General features: G+C 36.6%; 1 protein-coding gene across 10 annotated transcripts in view; it reads left to right on the forward strand.

Moving 5' to 3' along the window:
* Positions 1-20492, forward strand: part of LRRC7 (leucine rich repeat containing 7) — a 495471-nt gene that overhangs the window by 128779 nt on the left and 346200 nt on the right. The window contains exon 3 of one of the 10 annotated variants that reach the window (XM_077904995.1): positions 15231-15306. The exons of the other annotated variants lie outside the window; for them this stretch is intronic. Coding sequence (XP_077761121.1) covers position 15306 — 1 coding nt within the window. The 5' untranslated portion in view covers positions 15231-15305. The remainder of the gene's footprint in view (positions 1-15230; positions 15307-20492) is intronic. 10 annotated transcript variants of the gene reach the window in all.

Consider the following 20492-nt stretch of genomic DNA (forward strand, 5'->3'; position numbering starts at 1 on the left):
AAATGGGGCAAGGTCCCAGGATGTTTAGGGAAAATGCCTCCTCATGGAATCCAGAGAAATAAGCAATGAGTCTGTCCCCTCCTACCACACTCCTATGTCACTTATAACCACGAACCATCTCTGGCAAAGTTATCATGGGCTCAGTCTGCCACGATGGGACTGTACATCAATACCTAGAACACCTGTTTCAGAATGAAAGGCCAACACAGAAAGCTTCTCCTGACAAACCTTACATACCCATGAGGCGCCATAACTCCATACAGATTGTCCTATAGTAGTTAAATTTAGTTATCAACCACCATATTTTCATATGTTGATGCCACCTCTCTGGTGCGTGACAAAATTGACCCCTTGCCAAAATACTTGATCCAAAATGACTTCCAGACCATGCCCCAGAAAGCAAAGGCTCTATCCAAAGCTGCCATGAACTAAATCAACAAGAAGCCTCCCATAGTTTGAGAATCCTGTCTGATTCTCCTGTTATTATATCCGGTTTCCAGGAACATATAGAAAAGTGCACAAAATTTCTAGAATATTTCTTGTTCCCACAACCAAGTATGTTGTATGTTGCATCCTGCTTCTGTTCTAGACATCCCTATAATGATGATGTTGAGCAACCACATTTCATGGCATAATTGAGATGCAGCTATATTTTTGTCTCTCTGTCCCGTTAAAAGGGGATAGGTCATCCTCTGGCCCTGATATTGTTGACCTACTCTTAGGGAATAGACAGGCTTGTGATTGCTTTTTTTTTTTTTTTTAATGTTGAGTTTTATAAGTTCTTCATAGGTTTTGGATACTAATTCTTTATCAGAAATGCCATTTGCAAATACCTTCTCCCATTCTGTAGGCTCCCTTTTAGTTTTGTGGATTGTTTCCTTTGCCATACAGAAGCTTTTTATTTTGATGAAGCCCCAAGAGTTCATTTTGCTTTTGTTTCCCTTGTCTCTGGAGATGTGCCGTGTAAGAAATTGCTACAGCCAGGGTCAAAGAGGTTGCTGCCTGGGTTCTCCTCTAGGATTTTTATGGTTTCCTGTCTCGTACTTAGGTCTGTCATCCATTTTGAATTTATTTTTGTGTATAGTATTAAAAAAATAGTCCAGTTTCATTCTTCTGCATGTTCCTATTTTTCCAATACCATTTGTTGAAAATGCATTTTCCCATTGGATATTCTTTCCTGCTTTGTTGAAGATTGGTTGATCACATAGTTGTAGGTCCATTTCTGGGTTCTCTATTCTGTTCCCTTGATCTCTGTGTCTGTTTTTGTGCCAGGACCACACTGTCTTGATGATCACAGCTTTGTAATGCAGCTTAAAGTCTGGAATTGTTAAGCCTCCACCTTTCTTTTTCTTTTTCAAGATTGCTTTGGGTATTCAGGGTCTTTTGTAGTTCCATATATTTTAGGATTGCTTATTCTAGCTCTGTGAAAAATGCTAGGGGTATTTTGATGGGGATTGCATCAAATGTGTAGATGGCTTTGGATAATAGATATTTTTAACAATATTTTTCTTCCAATCATGAGCATGGAATGTTTTTCCATTTATGTGTATCTTCTTCAATTTCTTTCATAAGTGTTCTATAGTTTTCAGAGTAAAGATCTTTTATCTCTTTGGTTAGGTTTATTCCTAGGTATCTTACAGTTTTTGGTGCAATTGTAAATGGGACTGATTCTTTGATTTCTCTTTTGCTCCCTCATTATTGCTGTATAGAAATACAGATTTCTAGAAACATATTTCTGTACATTGATTTTGTATCCTGCAACTTTTCTGAATTCATGTGTCATTAGCAATTTTTTGGTGAAGTCTTCTGGGTTTTCTACATAGAGTATTATATTGTTGGTGAAAGTAAAAGTTTGATTTCTTCCTTCCTGATTTGGGTACCTTTTATTTGTTTTTGTTTGATTGCTGAGGCCAGGACTTCCAGTACTGTGTTAAATAACGGTAGTGAGAGTGAACATCCTTGTCGTGTTCCTGATCGCAGATGAAAAGCTCTGTTTTTTTCCCCATTGAGGATGATACTAGCTGTGTGTCTTTCATTTATGGCCTTTATGATATTGAAATATGTTCCTTCTATCCCTACTTTGTTGAGAGATTTTTTGCCACACTAACAAAAGAAAGCGTAAGAACCATGTGATCCTCTCAATAGATGCAGAAAAAAACATTTGACAAAACATAGCATCAAATTAATTTTTTTATTTGTACCAGATAAAATTATACTTGTGGCTTTAAAATTATGGATAAAAGATACAGACTAAGCGTCAAGAAACTTTTTCTCTAAATTGTCAAATCAGATGTTATAGAAAGGAAGTATATTAAGACAATAACATATCAGTTAGAAAACCAAAGCAGTTTAAATGTTTCTGGTTTATTGGAATAAAGTTATCATTAAATCCTGGCCCCCAAAGCAGACATAGTTGCAATAGAATGCTGTCTTGTGAATTTTGCTTCACTAGACCCTTAGTTCTGTGGAGAGAGGGTTGGTGCCTCCGTTACATCTGCATCACCAATGCTGAGCCCATGATAAATGCTTACTCATTTACTGAATTAAATAATGAACAGCAGAAGACATCCTCATTAAAAATAAAAATACAAACACTTCGGTTGTTTTTTTTTAAATCTATCACCCGTGCTAAAATGGAAAAGAAAGTCGTTAAATGGATAGCATGTTAAAGCCAGTGGTGTATTTATGAGTTCATGTTCCTTGGAGTTTACTGATGGACTCATTAACATCTAAAACTCTGATCCACATGAGGCTGTTTTTATATGTAGAATGAATAATTGTTTCTGTGAAATAAAAGTTCTGAACACAAGGGATGTCTGCTAGCCCCTTTGGAAGATTCTCTGGGTTTATTAAGGAAAAATGTTTAACCAGAGCATGCTATTTTAGAAAACCTTGGCTTAATTTGTTTCCAAATTGGTGCACAGAGGGTATCTGTACTTAAAGATTCTAAAATGAGGGTGCCTGGGTGACTCAGCCTGTTAAGCATCCAAGTCAATTTTGGCTCAGGTCATGATTTCAGGGTCATGAGATTGAAGCCTTCAAAGGGCTCCAAGCGGGGCTCCATGCTGGGCGTGGGGCCTGTTTAAGAATCTCTCTCCTCTCCCTCTACCCTCCCCCCCCCCTTTAAAAATATTCTAAAATGGCATCTTCAGGGTTGTATAGGCCAAAAGAAAGATTACATCTTACCTGTTTTAACTGTCTGAACTGATGATGTGTCCATCTGGCACAGAGTGCAGAAAGTCTTGCTCAAACTTCTGTTTTTAAATTAATTTACATTTTTTAGAACAAATGGACCAGGGATTATGTTGCTTTATTTCCTGTGAATTTGAACATCCTGCCATCAAGACTAAAGCTAAATACTTTCTTCTTAATTTTAACTGTGAAAATACATAATACATGTGACTTGTTGTGTCATTTGGCTGCATGCCTGAAGAGTGACTAATGCTACCTGTGTGTTCATGGGTCATCACACACCATGTTTAATCAAGAACATATTTTCACCTCTGGTATTTGACATGTCACATGCCTATCAGTTTACTGTCAGGCAAGATAGAACACATCATAAAGGGCATCCGTTCTTATTGCTCTCTTATGGAGCAGAGCACTGCAGATGACAGTAAATATGACAGCTTTTGTGATCAGCAACATTTTTAGTGGCATCTTGTTATTCATAATACTTTGGCTAGACAGTTTTACCAAGGATAATCCGTGGTGGAATGATAGTTCCTGCATCGTTGACCACAAAATGATTTTTAAGCTTTTTCTAAGGCTTTTTGTCTTTCAAGCTTTTTTCTCCTCAGGCAAACGCTTAACTAAACTTCTTATAAAATTAATTGGGAAGGGGAAAAAGGGAAAAGTGATTATTAAAAGCTCACTTTTTAATTCTTGACTCAAAGGCTATATTTACCAATTTTTAAGGACCACGGTGCACACTGAAGGATATCAAGACTGAGTATGATAGAGAAGTGAACTTAAAAATCATAAATAATGCAAAAATGATTTTTGATTGGATATATAACTATAGCGCTTGGGGAACTTATTGAGATGAATATTTTGATGATACGTGAAGTGTAGACAGTATTGTGGGCATAGCATAATATGTACTAATAGTCATAATGACCTTCGTGTTAAAAAAAGTGAGTAACAACAACAACAACAAAAAAGAGTAACAGTCAGGAAAGGGAGAGCAGTTTTATGACCAGCATTAACCAGACATGTTCTTTATCTCCTAGGATCAATTGCAATGTTTATCACATAGACATAATTTATATTTCTGGCGTTATGTATTATGTACACCATCATTAAGCAAAGTTCATGAGATGACCCACTCCTTGGCCCACCGATCCTTTTGCAGAGAATATAGCCTCGAATCACTTAATGCTCTTTTAGTTCTTAGGAGACCCTAGAAGACTCTGAAAACACCACCACAATTTTTAAATGCATAATACTTCAAATTCAGGAACCACAATTTATTTTTACCTTGTCCTGATTTATTTTTTTTTCCTTAGGAAAAAGAAAAGATTTTATTTCTTGGAAAATCTCACAGAAATGACTTCTCCTCATGGCACCATTTTTAAAGATTAGACATGGTTAAAAGTAGATAATTTACTTTTTCCAGTCGTTTGATGCTTCAAGACAAAAACAAATAAATCTTATTTCCCTTTGTTTCATAAAACTGGTACTCTCTTTTTATATTTCAATGTCAAATCTAGGGATTTTAGAAAAAAATTTAGATGGGACTATGAAAATTGAGATTTTTTTTTTTGAGATTATTTTTTAATCTTAAATTGCACTTGTTAGTTTGTTTACCCAAGGATGCCATAAGTTTAGTCTTTTATGATAGAACTTGTTACATATTTATCTATCTATGTAAGAATAAATTGTAATCTCTGATATATATATGGACGTCATTCCACAGATATGTAATTGTTGCTTCAAATTCTCAAAATCGTACAAATGTGTGTCAGTGTCTGTGTATACGTATGTGGCCTGTGTATAATGCATATGTTAACATACATTAACTTCGTTGTGAGCCTTGTTCTTTAATTAGCAATTTGTCATAAAAGGCTATGAACATAAAAGTATAGATAGAAGTAATCAATCACTTACTGACTGACTCAATCACTTTCCCTTATTAAAGTATCTTCCATTTATTCTTAAACTTGAAAAAGTAAAGGATTTGGTCATCGGTCTTATTTAGAGGGATTCTTGGTTAAAAGATACATAAATTGGCAAATTAAACACCTTTAAGAATTTTATATCAGAATTCATGAGCTTCCTTTAAACAAACTAACAGAATTTGTAGCCTATGCTTTTCTTGTGTTGCGTCTCTTCCAGGAAGCATGAAGACACATTCATTCAATGTTAGTCTTTTAATAAGTCGTTTATTTTCCTTTTTATTTCTTTTTTTATTGCATTTTTAATTTTCAAAAGAAAAATCAGAGAATCATTTTCTTCCGATATACAGATATCTATAATAGCTAGAACTTTATTTATACTTGATAATTTTGAAAACTTTTATAAGTAACCATACATTAATATTTTAAAGGATAAAAAGAGAATAAAGTACATTTTAGGAAGCATTTAAAAACTATTTTGCAAATTGTAGAATTATTAAATCAGGTAAATTACCGTAATTTTGGCTTTGGGCAACTTTAATTTCTCTATGTCTCTACTTCCTCATCTATAACATGGGAAATATAGTACTGCTTCATAGTGCTTCTGCTATTGTGAGGTTTTAATATTATAGGAAGACTTTTCTGCACAGTCAAAATTATTTATGGCTATCTGTAATTTTTCAAATTAATTTTTATTTTTTGTGTTAACTTTTTTACATTTAAACCTAATTTTTCAGTAATTTTCTTAAAGCTAAACATAGAAATCTTATTCTATTTCTAAATCTAGTACATTCTAATAGTCACCTTGAAACTTTATTACTTGAGGGATGCATGGGTGGCCCAGTCCATTCAGCATCCCTTGATTTCGGCCTCCATCCTGATCTCAGGCTGGTGAGATGAGCCCCGGGCCAGGCTTCCCACTGAGCGGGGAGCCTGCTGAAGGTTCTCTCTCTCTCCTTCTCCCTCTCCCCTCCCCCCAGGCACACCCACATGTTCTCTCTGTCTCTCAAACACATAATCTGATGAAAGAACTTAATTATTTAAAATCTGTTAAATTTCTAAAAATACTTTCACTCTCTCCATGAATCGAAACCATCTTACCTTCCTTATCAGATTGTTTGAGCCCCGATGTAACAAGCAGAGCCTCTCTGCACCCTTAAACCACTCTAGCACATCTCATCGATTGCATGTCTGACTTTAGCGTATTTCAAGTTCTTTGAGGCATCACAATACTAGTGTTATCCAACTAAATAAAATTCTCCCACATACTTCAGGGAAACAGCTGTAGGGATGGAAAACTGTCCCTTCCTTCCCTTCCACGTGCTTTGGCTAGCCTAATAATTCAACTGACACAGACAAATTAACAGGAGAAAAAGAAATTTTATTCTGTAGACATAAGAAAAATAAACAAAGAAAATAATTTTGTAAAGTATCGGCAAACAGAGAGACCTGGGGACAGGGTACTGAATTAATGGAGAGGAAATAAGATTAGTGGTCACTGCCTTCTCAGGCCCACGGGTCCCTCTCTCTGGGGGGGAGGATGCCTCTCACTCCTCTGGGACACGGAGGGTGCCTTTCGCAGGGAGGTGCATTTCCCGCTGTCAGGAGACACAGGTCGTTTTTGTACCAGTTATTTCTGGAGGAATTTTAATTCAAAGTAATCAATATGCCAAAGTGGCATATTTCGCGGTTGCCTATTCTGCCCCCCTCACCCTAAAACTCTGTAACTCATTTCTCATTTCATTTGCAACCGCATGTTCTGGTGCTCTGTCGTGTCAATGTTTTGAATATGATAAACACTTTTAATATCATTTATACATTTTTTTTTCTGACAGTCAACTCAAAATTACGAGTGGAAAATTGGTTTTCCTTCGTGATCCCAATTTTGAATCTTTGAATTTCCCCAGAATCAGAAAGACCCGTTTACCCACTGTGTCTGATGCAGCTTCCACCATTACAGCAGCAAACAGCCCCCAAACCTCAGCATTTTCAACAGCAAAATTTATCTTTCACTACTGTTACATGATGGCCACGTAGTGGCTGGGACTGTGCTCTGCCTTCTCTTTGCTCTAGAATCTAGAGAGAAAATGGAGTTTATGTAAGCTGGGATTTGCCACAGACGGCAAAGAGCACTAGTAGCGACACAGGCCGATGCAGAGCTTTCCCTTGGCTTATGTTTTCTGAGCCACAGTAAGTCACAGGGCCTGGATAACCTCACCAGGGCAGAAGCCATAATCCTCCCCTAAGAAGCACCCCTAGGAGCCTGATAGCATGGGAAAATGCTTCAGATATTTTAATCAATCCATCAATGCATTCAACAGCATCTTTTCTTGAAAAAGAAAAAAAAATCATATTATTATCTAATTATTTCATAGGTGAAATTTTACCCTAATACTAGTTGCTTCTTACCTGAAAGCCTGAATGCTGAACTCTTTTCTTGCTTTGTCAGGTCTTCCCGTCATGCTAATGGCCTTGTCCTGAGGCTTTCATGAGATAAGGCAGATGGAAGCACCTCTGTGTCCTTGGCAAATACAAGTGGGAGTAAATTAGGTTTCTGTTGTTGTTTTCTTGTTTTTTGACTTCATCCCTCCCGGTTCCATTTTGCTGGTATAGTTGTGTGGTTTTTGTTCAGGCCCAACTATTTAAAGCAAAATCACTTACCTATGCATGAGTAAGAGGAATTTTGCTGTTCTATCATCAGTGACTCTGAGTTCGAGTCATTTTGTCCCCAGTAACAGTCTTGTGTTACACCGTCATTCAGTCTCCTCCTCTGACTGCTCTAAAAATTATGTTTACATTCCTTTAGCCTTTTCCATTGGACTTTTTGGAGCCCAAATCACGCTGTTTTCTCATATCAAACTAGTTATTGACAATAAGCAACCTGCAGGTCATTTTAACATATGGTTTTAAGCAACATTTCATTCATCCTATAATGTATTTGAGCACATTTTATTTTAAGGTGAAAGCATAATCTAACTAGCCAGGTTATTGAAGGAATTGAAAGTTAGGCAGAGGAATTTAAATTTAATGATGTAGCAAATAGGAATTAATTGAGCTTTCTGAGGCAGCAAATAGAAAAGCAGCATGGTGTCATTTCCGCTGTGTGTTAAGGAATATGGGATTTTGTGTCCGACCATCCTGATTGGAATCCTGTCACCACCAATATGACCTAGTATTCCCATTCAGTAATGAAGATCACACGACCTCCTCCATAGGGCTCTCATTCAATAATTGATTCAGCAAATACTGGGTTCTTCCTTTGTGCTACGTGTTGTTGAACAAACCAACTCAGTTACTGACCTCGTCGTACTCACTGTCTAGGGACAAATGCAGAAATAAATAAGGAAAGAAGCAAAGTAATAATGAACAATTGTGATATTGGCTCTGAAGGAAAAGGAATGAGTGACAGGGAACTGGGATTTAGATCTTTAAGGGATGAGAAAAGCCTCTTTAAAATGGTAACATTAATGGAGATCCCTGGGTGGCTCAGTGGTTTAGCACCTGCCTTCGGCCCAGGGCATGATCCTAGAGTCCCGGGATTGAGTCCCAGGTCGGGCTCCCTGCATGGAGCCTGCTTCTCCCTCTGCCTGCGTCTCTGCCTCTCTCTCTCTCTGTTTCTCATGAATAAATAAATAAATAAAATATTTATTTATTTATTTATTTATTTACTATTTATTTTTTCTGTCTTTTATAAATAAAATCTTATTTATTCTCATGAATAAATACATAAATAATAAAATAAAATAAAATAAAATAAATAAAATAAAATAAAATAAAATAAAATAGTAACGTTAATAAGGAATAAACAAGAAAAAGGTTCTGTAGCTGTTGGTGGCCCATCCATCTCCTCTTGATCCTTAATGTTCTACTATGTGCCCGTGCATCTAAGTGCAAGTATTGTTGCACCCTCTGGAGAACCTTCTTTGGGCAAGTGTTCAGTGCAGCCTGGAGGTTCAGAGGACTTCATTCCTCCAGGTGCAGCATCAGTCATTGAGAGATGGGAGTGGGGGAATAAATAGCTCACCTTCCTCACCCCTCTCATGCCCTCCCTGAGCATGAGCATATGCCTCGTAGGTGACAGTTTCAGTTGCCCGGAACGGCAGCGGCTTCATTACTTCCTGTTCCACTTCTTTACTTGTATACTGGTGTTTCACTGGATTGCCTCCCAGATAAAGCATTGACATCCAGATCTATGTCTTAGGCAGAACCTGCTGCCGGGGGAAACCAACCTGAGAGAACTATCTCTGACCACCTAGGATAGAACCTGCAATAGAATACGCGCTTAGTAAGGTCAGTCTCCTCCTCCTCACCCCATGCTCCCCTAAGTCAAGCACGCATGAGGAAATGTTTTAGAAAGTCATCTCTAGACTAAACTCTAGTTTGGGAGGTAACTAAAGTCAGAGTCCCCCCAGAGGCCAGTGAGGAAGCAGACAACCACTTTAGAACTGACAAAAACAAAACAAAAAAATCAATAAAAACCCAGACAAGCCAATGTGAAATGCCAGTGAAATCTAGTTACAAAGTCTGTTGATTTTCTTTTCTGTCCTTCACTGCACGTTGTATACTCTGCTGGACCGTGTGGTTCAGTGAAATGTTCTAAGAGAGTAGTTGTGCCATAAAGATACCACTGAGTAAGGAAAATTATATACATGATTAGGCCAATAAAAATAGGCCAAGGGATCAGCAAATTGTTCTGTGAAATCGGTCAGAGATTACAAGGGCTCTTCCTCCTGTCCTACCAGGTCCTTACGTCGTGGTGGTACTGGGGCAATGTGGAGGGGCCTCTGAGCTCCAGCAGCACTCTCAAAGCTGCTATGTATACAGTTGACCCTTGAACAATGGGGAGTTAGAGGCGCCAGCCACCCCCACCCCCGCCCGCATACAGTCAAAAATCCGCGAACGACTTTTGACTTTCCAAAAACCTACCTATACCGTAGCCTACTGTTGAACGGAAGCCTCCCTGATGTGCTTGCCTTGCAAGGACATTTCCACGTCAAGTATTCCTCGTCCTCTCTTCTAACTCATTTTCCACTTCTAAACCAGCCTTAAACAGGTCATCTGAAGATTCTACTGGCTCCGGAAAATTCTAAAAATGTTAAAGATTTATGTCCTACCAGAGCATATACAAGGTCTGATCTGTCAGCTTCTCCTGTCCCAATCTATCCTTGGGTGATTGCTCTTCATGCTGCTTGGGCTTAGGTAGACTAAAGTTCCTCCGTGCATGCCACAGGCCTTCGTGTCCTTCTGAGTGGTGATCTTTCTTCCTGGAATTTAAATATCAGCTGTTTACATAAATAGGTCTCTCTCATTCCTTAGGTGTCTGCTGACATGTCATCTTCTCAGCGCGGCCTTTCTTGATCCCTTTATCTGAGATGTTATCGCTTATCACTACAACAATGCCACCTAACAAACAGCAACGGAATCTCAGTGGCTCGCAGTAGCGAGCATTTATTTACCTCGGTGTCCGCGGATTGGTTGGGAATCCACCAAGCCAGGCTGGGCATTGCTTGGTGGCTCTGCTGATTCCATTGGGTTCTGTTCATGTCTGGAGGTCAAAGAGAAGTCAACTGATCTATGATGCTTTTGCTATAGACACAGCTCTGCTCAGTGTATCTCTCATTTTACTCCTCAAACCCGTGGGCCGACCTGGACATGTTCACCTCATAGTTCTTACACATGGCAGAGCTGAGACAGTGTGGCCGGAGACACACAAGGCCTCTTACGGCCTAGGATCAGAACAGGTCCACCATTCCTTGCACCCATGCTGTTGACCAGAGCAAGTCACAGAGCCACGCCCAACATCATTGGTATATTCCTCCCACGGAAATATTAGGAGCAGGAAAGGAATATCTCTGAATACTAAGGTCTCCTTCGTTATTTCAATTCAGAGTGCTCAGTTTATTGCCTTCTAGGTAATTTTGTTTTTTTCTCTTTAATGATCCTTGCGTCTGTCTCACTCATGAAATTTTATATTAGACAAGAAAAAAAGAATAGACTGGATGGTATCGGAACAAATTAAACCCCAAATATCAGCAGTTCTAGCCTTGTCTATCCCTCCCTTTCCCTGGAGAGTTCAAGGGATTTAGAGAGGGGAATAAATATAGAAGGAACACAAGAGGCTTACAGTGATTTACGAGGCTCTGCCATTTTTTCTGCCTTTTTACTTGCCTTTAAAATAATATACTTGCGTGGAAGAAACTTAAAGGATCTTGGTTTGTTCATTGAAATTCAATGAAAATTTAATAAAATGTCTAAAATACCTGGGGCATCTAAGGCGCTGACTGACCACCGAGTCAGAAGCCTTCCATGAACTTCTGGAGTGTGCTCAGCGCTCCCCGACCCTGGCTCCCATAGTGAAATAAGGTCACTTTCTGTCGTCTCCTGTCTCAGATTATACTTAAATCTGCTTTCAATCTCTGCCCTTCAGTGATGAGCTCCATTAAGAGTTTATTCCTAATTTATCCAAGAGGCTACACAGGCAGGATCTGGAGGGCCTTAGTCTCATATTGGGAATTCTGTTTTGCCTTCTAGTTTCTGAAAAGCCTTCATATCTGGACTTTCAAGCCCTGTCTTTAAAGTCAAATGACCTACAATGCCACTACTAAGACACCCTTTGCTCCACCCAGATCTCACAAACCCGGTGCTGGGTGTGCGATGTCACACTCTTGGCAAGCCTCCCACTCTAATTCCTATAGGTGGACACCTGCAAGGTGTGACCACAAATTCCGATGAATTTCCTGAAGATACTGGTGACCTTCAAAAGGTCCTCACTTGCTAAGGATGGCTGTGGTGAAATTCCTCCCAACATAATGAACAGACTATGGTTATTTAAAATTTCTCTCAACCTTGTAATTCAACCTAAATATGTTCCCTGCCATAGTTCTTACCTGGATTGATATTATGAAGTTTCTGTGATATGCAGCACCTGTATTTCATCAGCTCTGAGAGTATTATTGGCATTAAATAGTCAAAGACTATTAGTAATCAGATCACAGTAGCACTAGGAGAACATTAACCTTGAGACAGTTAAACTTCTTTAGCCAATTCAACATCTGTTTCAGAGCATTCTTGCCATTTCAAACCCTCTGAATTTTTCATTTATCCCGTAGTATTTGGAAACCTGTCTAGAATTTTAGTGTTATCAAGAATACCCACTGTGCCCTCTGGATGTGAAAGGTTAATTTTGATGGACATTTAAACACATTAGGCAATCTCATTTAGGAAATGTGAAGCTGGGATTTGTGGTGCTTGGCACCCAAATCTGGCTTATTCACTGCGTTGTCATAGCCCAAGTGCTGTACCAACACTGGTTAAATATGACAACATCTACAGAGTGATAGATGCTACATAGAAGTATGACTGAATGAGGACTTGGCCCCGGGAGGCCTTGTTTTAAATAGTAGCTTATACCTTAAGGATTTTTCATATGCACTTTCTACTTTTGAGTAACAGGTGGAAGAGGCAGGTCTCACTGGGATTACTTGCAGCTCAGGCCATCTAAAGATATGGAAAGTTTGGGAAGAAAAGGACTGTAATAAGGAGTACTACTTAGTGAGAATCAACATCCATTTAATGCATAACATGGATTTTTAGGTCATCATTTACATACAATATAGGCACTGAGTGAGGAGGTTATCCATCAAGACTGTTGACTAAAAGACTAGAAACCAGAAATACCACAAAGTAAGTGTAGCCCAAAGCAAGAAACCTTTCAAAAGACTTGCATACAATGCTTCCTTATCTTAGCTCTCCCACTAAGTCTCTTAAAATGGACTTTAACCCTGGGGGCTACATACACTAGACCCAAAGGATCAGTGATAGCACTGAAAAAAAACACTTGAAAATTATTTTTCTTTTAAGCATCTTATTTTAAGTTATTTAGTAAAAGGTTACCGTCAAGGCTGGTATGCTGGCCTCTATTATAACCAAAAGGTTCTTTTTTTTCCCCTTCAACATTGGCCTTAAAAATGTGGTTTCACCTGTTACTATGTATATTAGGTCTCTTGTAAAAGAAAAATAAAATGCTGTGTTTAAAAGAGCATGTGTCCTCCTAACAGTATTTCCCTTCCCTAGTGAGTGTTTGTCTCACTAGCCATGATGAGGCCCAATTCCAATGATTTGCAAATAACAGAAGCAAGTTTATTCATTCTTAAAATAATATCACTGTATATTATACTAAATAATATAATTGTAATATACTAATATAACTATTACAATATTATAATATAGTACACTACACTGTAATACAGTATTGTATAGCATAATATAACTATAATAATAATATTAATAATTCAGACATATTTCTTTCATTATATTGAATAGTGAATCTGCCTGAAAGTAGAGGGGCAACTTTTATTTTCAACAAAGTAGCAGCAAAAGAACAGATGACAAGAATATAATAATGTATTTTTTTAAGTATATATCACTTTTTTGGGGCAGTGGAATAACATATTTAGGATTAAAATTTTACTTGTTACAGTATAACAAAATAAAAGCAAAGACTGTTCTCCTAAGAAGTGTGCTTAGCTGTTAATTTATATTACTTTGTATTATTTTTTGAAGATTATTTGTGAGACACTTAGGTTAATTATTATTGTCACTATACAGATAATGAAGTTACAGTAGATGATGATTCCAGTTTTCTAATCTAGACTCTAGACTATATTAAATGGCATTTAACCAGACTGTATCTTTGTATTCCTATGAAATTCAGGATAACATATTGCAGGCTGTAAGCATTTCATTATGTAACCTATAATGGTGCTATGTAAATCATTTTTAATTTTAGTATAAAAGTTAAAAGGCAAAGGTATTAAGAATAACCATAAAAATTGTTAATTTCTATTTCTTTTAATAATGCATTTGTAATCAGAAAATTACTTCAGCCTAAACACATGGTTTGCTAAGCTTTATTTAAGATTGTGCATTTTATACAAGTAATTATATCAATTAAATAAACATAATCTCCAGCATTTTAACTGCTATTTATATATTTTCAATACATTTTTTATTTTCCAAAATATCCTTTAGAGTCCTAACTTCAAGGAGAGATTTCTTTTAGTACCTAAGTGTTACTATGTACGTTTGGCTTTAGTAAACAGATTTTGTGCATTTTCTTGGTCCTTTCATTCCAATTTTTAAATGTCTTATTAAAAAATTGCACTAAATAATATCAATAAAGCATCCCTTTATGATTCCTAAAGCATACCAGGCTCAGCCTATGTATCAAATAGATAACTTCTCTGTTCCACTGATAAATGGAGGTTTCCTATAGCCCTGATTTATACATTTAATAATTATATTGAGATTCTTGGATTTTATACATATAAAGGCTTTACATTAAGTATTCAAACAAACAATTTCAAAGTGTCATTTTCTTCTTTATTTTCCAGGTCAATCCTGGGTTGTAACATTGCAGAGTAGAAACTACAATGCTAAATAAATATGCATATCTGCATTAGTCTCATTAAAGTCACTTTAAAAAAATAAATTTGATTATTACAAATGCATATGGGTATTTTAGGCTCAATTATCTTAATTGTAATATATCAAACACATTAAGCTACGAATATACACACACCTAAGTGCCAGTGTCAAAGCACTGTGTTTTAATGACCACCGGGAATTACCAAATCAGGGTTTAAGGTGTAATAGTGAGAACATAAAATCTTATTCACTCAGAATAATTAGAGGAAAGGCAACTCTGACCTGCAAGAACCTAAATTATGAAAATTTTTAAAAGGAATTCTGTCTTTATAACTTTAAAAAAAATAACATTTCACATTAATTACTTAGTTATTGGAAATAAAACAGGCAAGGTGGAAAATCACTATACAAAGAATTTTCCTTGCAGATACTGAGTTGTTTTTAGAAGGAATATTGGACAATAGTGTCCTTTTGTTCCATACTGAATTTATATATTCACACTCAAATACTTAAGATGGTAGTGTTTATGGAATTATTCTGATGAGGATGTATAACCTGACAATTAGAAATACATTTGATTAAGCTCTTCACATTCCATTCTTGCTTATTATGTTCATTTAGATGCATTTGTCAATTTATAAGTACAGTTAATTAAAAATTTTTAAATTTTCTTTTTTTTTTTTAAAGGAGCCCGCTACATGAAAAAAATGCAAGTCAAAGTGGTCACAACCTAGAAGTCTGCAGAGACAGGAATAACTAGCAAGTAGATACTATGTTATTTTACTATGCTTAAATATGTAGAATTCAGTAGTATTCTGGGAACTTTACTCTATAATTACAAAATAGTCTTGTAATTTTAAATTCATATCTAGTAGTATTTGTGTTAACTATATCACATCATAAAAATAGGAAGAAAAAATGGTAACTATGGATTTCAGGAAACAAATTTTCTGTCAATAATAATGAAATGATTTTGGTCAGAAAGTGAGTTTAAAAATTATCTTTTCAGAGGTCTTATACTTAGAGACCTAATTCAACAACACATTCCTTTCTAAAAAAAAAGCATCTCCCTATACCTTGTAACACATTAAACCACTGTATAAATGTGTTAATTCCTCTCATAAACCATTAATAGGAATTATATTAAAATCATGCTTTTAAGAAATAGAATGAAATTGCATTCACTTTCGAAGGTTACATTTCAAAATTTCAAGGTGATATCAAATGAAATCTAGACACGAAGCAGGAACTTTCCATTTATCAGTACTCACTGACATTTTCAAGAAATGAAATAGGAGGTTCAATGATAAGAACATGTAATGTTTGGATGAATGGATTTTTAAAAAGATTTAAGAACGTGGGAAGGGTAAATAAGATTATTTGAATGGCAAGAAGGATCTTTGAGACTCTCATGGTTCCGTATTAAAGTATTTTGGGGTTGATTTTTGCTCCCCGAATGTATCTCGGAGATTGTAACAGAATCAGAAAATGTTGAAGCTAAAAGTATTTTGGAAAGTATTTACATCAATTCTTTCATTGATATGGTTTAAGAAATGAAGTTTGTACTTAGAAACTGATTGTACATGTCATATACTTCCATGCATACACACATGAACACATTTAGATGCACATACAGAATAATAACCATGTATTTTTTAGGATAAAAATACAGGTCTTTAACAAGATATTTATATTTTAACAGATATTTTTCAGTGGATGATGATTAAAATATGTCTGCAAAGAAAAATCTATGAGAAATGATGGCAGCATCCACAATCAAAATATTTTAGAAATCATACATATTTTTATATTTAAAATCCTACGTAGTAGAAACTTTTTTAATTATAGACATTCTTTAAAACTGTATTTCAACTGCTTAAAGAAGATTCCTAAAAAAACTTTATAAGCCAAAAGAAATTTCTTCCCTTTCAGTCTTTTATTGAAGGACTTATAAATGACTAGTTATGGATGATAACACATTCAAACGATATCAAATAGTTATAAATTGGAACCATACATTTTCATAAGAAGATGGCTAAACAATAACTCAGTAAAACTCAGAGATAAAAAAGCATGAGTGAAAACCTAACAAATTTGGTTTATAAATTTAGACATTTTATCCTGGGATGTCATACAGTGATACACACAACACTGTAGGGTGTAAGAATCAAAATTCAAAATTCAGACTTTTAAAATAGTTTAGTTGGACTATCTTTGTATTAAAGGAGAGAAACTTCTAATAATTGTTTTTAGATACACGTTCTAAGAGTCAGTGTCGGGATCAATTTTAGCTCAGAAGGAAGTGAAGAAGGCCAGAATTTGAAAGGTATCGAAGAACTTAAAAGAAGTGTTTTAAAAAGGGAAAACATCAAGAAGGCTGTTGAGGGAATCCAGGAGTGGGAGTCCAGGAGACTGGTGCTTGTGGCCACGCAGCTGGGGAATCTGGGAGTCACACTAAGGTGCTGACAGTAGCGATAGAGAGGGCTGGGATAGAAACCAACACCCGCTTCCCTGGATTCTGCGGGAACTTCGTTTGGGTGAACAGTGGCCCCATTGCTTGAGATCTGGAACTTTAAGTGTAGAGCTTCCAGTAGATGATGGTAAAATGGTGACTTGAGTTTGCAATGTGGAGTGCAGGTGCCTCCGCACAGCCGAACGGGGACACTGCAGAGTTGTCAGAAATGCACAGCTGGAGGTAGGACTAGACGGTGTCTCCCAGTAGACAAAGTGGTTGAAGCCGCCAGGATGTCATCGGGAATATTGTCATAGGTGCAATTCTTAGGATCAATATTCGATCATCAAAGATCTGTGTAGAGAAAGAGAAATCAGCCACAAAAACTGAGCAAGAGTCAGCAGTGAGAGGAAATCTGGCTTCCAGTATTTTTGTTTCACTTTTTTTTTTTTTTAAAGAAATTGAAGAAGCAGGAAGATTCGTAGAGGTTGGCAATGTCAGATGCTGCCGGAAAGCCTGGGAGGAGGATGACTGAGGACGGAAAACTTTTAAAGATATCTCAGTCATGCAGTCAGTGGGAGCCCCTGAAGGGAGATAATCCAACTTTGGAGGCCAAACGAATTTGTGAATCCTTTTTCATATAGAGCCTTTGTTCTTTACCTTATCTCCTTCATATATCAATCCCAATAATAGATTTACGTTTTTCATATTTACCTTACATAGTTTCATATTTGTAACTCAGATTTACTTCTTTTCAGAACATCCTTATAACTCCCTGAAACTTAACGCTAATTTGAATAACGCTAATTCAAGTTAATGTATCTTGGTTAAGGAGATTTTTACTACTGGGTCATCCTATCAAATATAGATGGCCTATTATTATTTCATGTAGTAATCTCATAAATGATTTCGCATAGTAGGCTGACAAATATCTGTTTGCCTCTGTTGCGAAAAACCCAGTCCTTCTCCTGTGTTCCTTCTTTGCTTTCTTTCTTTTTGTTTTTAAGATTTTATTTATTTATTCATGAGAGACACAGAGAGAGAAAGAGGCAGAGACACAGGCAGAGGGAGAAGCAGGCCCCATGTGGGGAGCCCAACATGGGACTCGATCCCAGGACCTGGGATCACGACCTGAGCCAAAGGCAGACGCTCAACCACAGAGCCCCCCTCCCCACCCCCCAGGCACTCCCTCCTTTGCTTCACAACTGCCACACTCAAAACCATTCTGACACCAGTCTGTCTTTCATTTCTTCCTACATGTCTGTGTTTCCACTAGGGAATATTTTTTTCTCCTGCCTGAAGGACTCTTTTGCATTTCTTTTAGTGCCAATGTGCCAGAAATAAATTTTTCTCAGTTTTTATTTCTCTGAAACTTTTTATTTCATCTTTATTTCCAAACATTATTTTTGCTGGTTATAGAATTTCTTTTTCAGTGCTTCGAAGATATCACCCCATTGTGTTGTAGCTCTGTTCTTTCTCTTGGGAGTAAAGTCGTAAGTCTCACTGGTGCTTTTTTGATGACTATTTGTCTTATTGTGTAAAAGATTTTTAAAAGACTTTCAGAATGGCTTTTAAATTATGGTAAAATATGCATAACAAAATTTACCATCTTAACCATTTTTAAATGGACAGTTTAGTGTTATTCGGTATATTCCCGTTGTTACACAACCATGGCCACCAACCGTCTCCATACCTCTTTCCATATTGCAAAACTGAAAGTCTGTACTGTAAGCAGTAACTCCCTGTTCTCCTGCCCCTCTTCCAGCCCCTGCGAACCACCATTCTACTGTCTGTCTCTTGGAATTTGACTACTTTGGAGCAATCTAAGTGGAACCATATAGTATTTGTTCTTTTGAGACTGAGCATAATGTCCTTTAGTTTTGTCCGTGTTGTAGCTTGTGTCAGACTTCTCTTCTTTTAAGGTGGAATAATATTCCATTCTGTGTATAGACAATATATTGTTCATCCGTTCATCTGTTGATGGATACTTGGGTTGCTTCCATTTTTTGACGATTGAGTGTAACGCTGCCACGAATACAGGTGTACATGTATCTCTTCAAATCCCAGCTTTCCTTTCTTTTGGGTATGTATACAGAAGTGGAATTTATGAATTATGTGAAAATTCTGTTTTCAGTTTTCTGAGGAGTTGCCATATTGCTTTCCATAGTAAGTACACCATTTTAAATTCCCAACAATGGAGCAAAAGCAAGCCAATTTTTTTACATCTTAGACAATACTCATTCATGTGTGTGTCTGTGTGTGTGTGTTCGATGGTCACCATCTTAATAGATATGAAATGATAATCTCATGATGATTCTGATTTCCATTTACCTAGTAATGAGTGCTTGAGCACTTTTTCATGTGCTTATTGCCCTGAATATATCTTCTTTAGATAAATGTCTATTCAAATCCTTTACCTAATTTTTAATTGAGCTATTTTTGGTTGTTCTTTATAGGCTTTTAAGATTTTCTCTTCATTTGTTTTATTTTCAGCATTTTGATTATGATACATCTGGGTGTGGTTTTCTTTCCAGTTGTTTTCTCCAGAGTTTGCAAATTTCTGGTTAGAGATTTTCACCAATCTTGGAATATTCTTTTTCTTTTTTAATTTTTATTTATTTATGATAGGCACACAGTGAGAGAGAGAGAGAGAGGCAGAGACACAGGCAGAGGGAGAAGAGCAGGCTCCATGCACCGGGAGCCCAACGTGGGATTCGATCCCGGATCTCCAGGATAGCGCCCTGGGACAAAGGCAGGCGCTAAACCGCTGCGCCACCCAGGGATCCCCAATTTTGGAATATTCTTAGCCACATTCTTTGCAAGTAGTGTTTCAATCCCATTCTTTCTTTTTCCTCGAACTTCAGCTACATAGATCTTTTCACTGTGCACACAATTCTCTTATACTCTATTATTTTATATTCTCTTTTTTCTACTTTAATTGGATATTCTCTGTTGATCTGTCTTCCAGTTCATTATCCAGTTTTTAACATGATTTTAAATTTATTTATTGAATTTTGAATTTCAGATACTATATCTTTCAATTATAGAATATTTGATTTTTAAATAAATTTTAATAATCTAATTAGATTATCCTATTATCTAAATAAATTAGCGAAATTCTATTTATCTTCATCTGATATAGCGTGTCCATCTTTTCAACCAGTTTCTTGAACATATCAATTGTAGTTAAAGTTCTTGTCTTTAATATGTTGATCACCTATGCATCTATTTTTAGTGTCTGTTTATTCCCTTATATTTTGGTCATTATGAACCTGTTTCTTTAAGTAAGTTTTACTAAATGCCAGATGTGTAGTATGCTACATTTTAGAGTCTCCAGGTGATAATATCTTGGCAAATAAAGTAGAAAAAATATTCCACCTAATGTTTTCAGGGATGAAGATGAATAGAGTCTGGGTGCTTTAGTCTATCTCTGGTAATTTCCTGTTTATAAAGTGTAGTAACCCTCTAGAATTTTCAACTGAAATCTTGGTGTGTTT

Source organism: Canis aureus, chromosome 8 (assembly GCF_053574225.1).
Source record: "Canis aureus isolate CA01 chromosome 8, VMU_Caureus_v.1.0, whole genome shotgun sequence".
Lineage (NCBI taxonomy): Eukaryota > Metazoa > Chordata > Mammalia > Carnivora > Canidae > Canis > Canis aureus.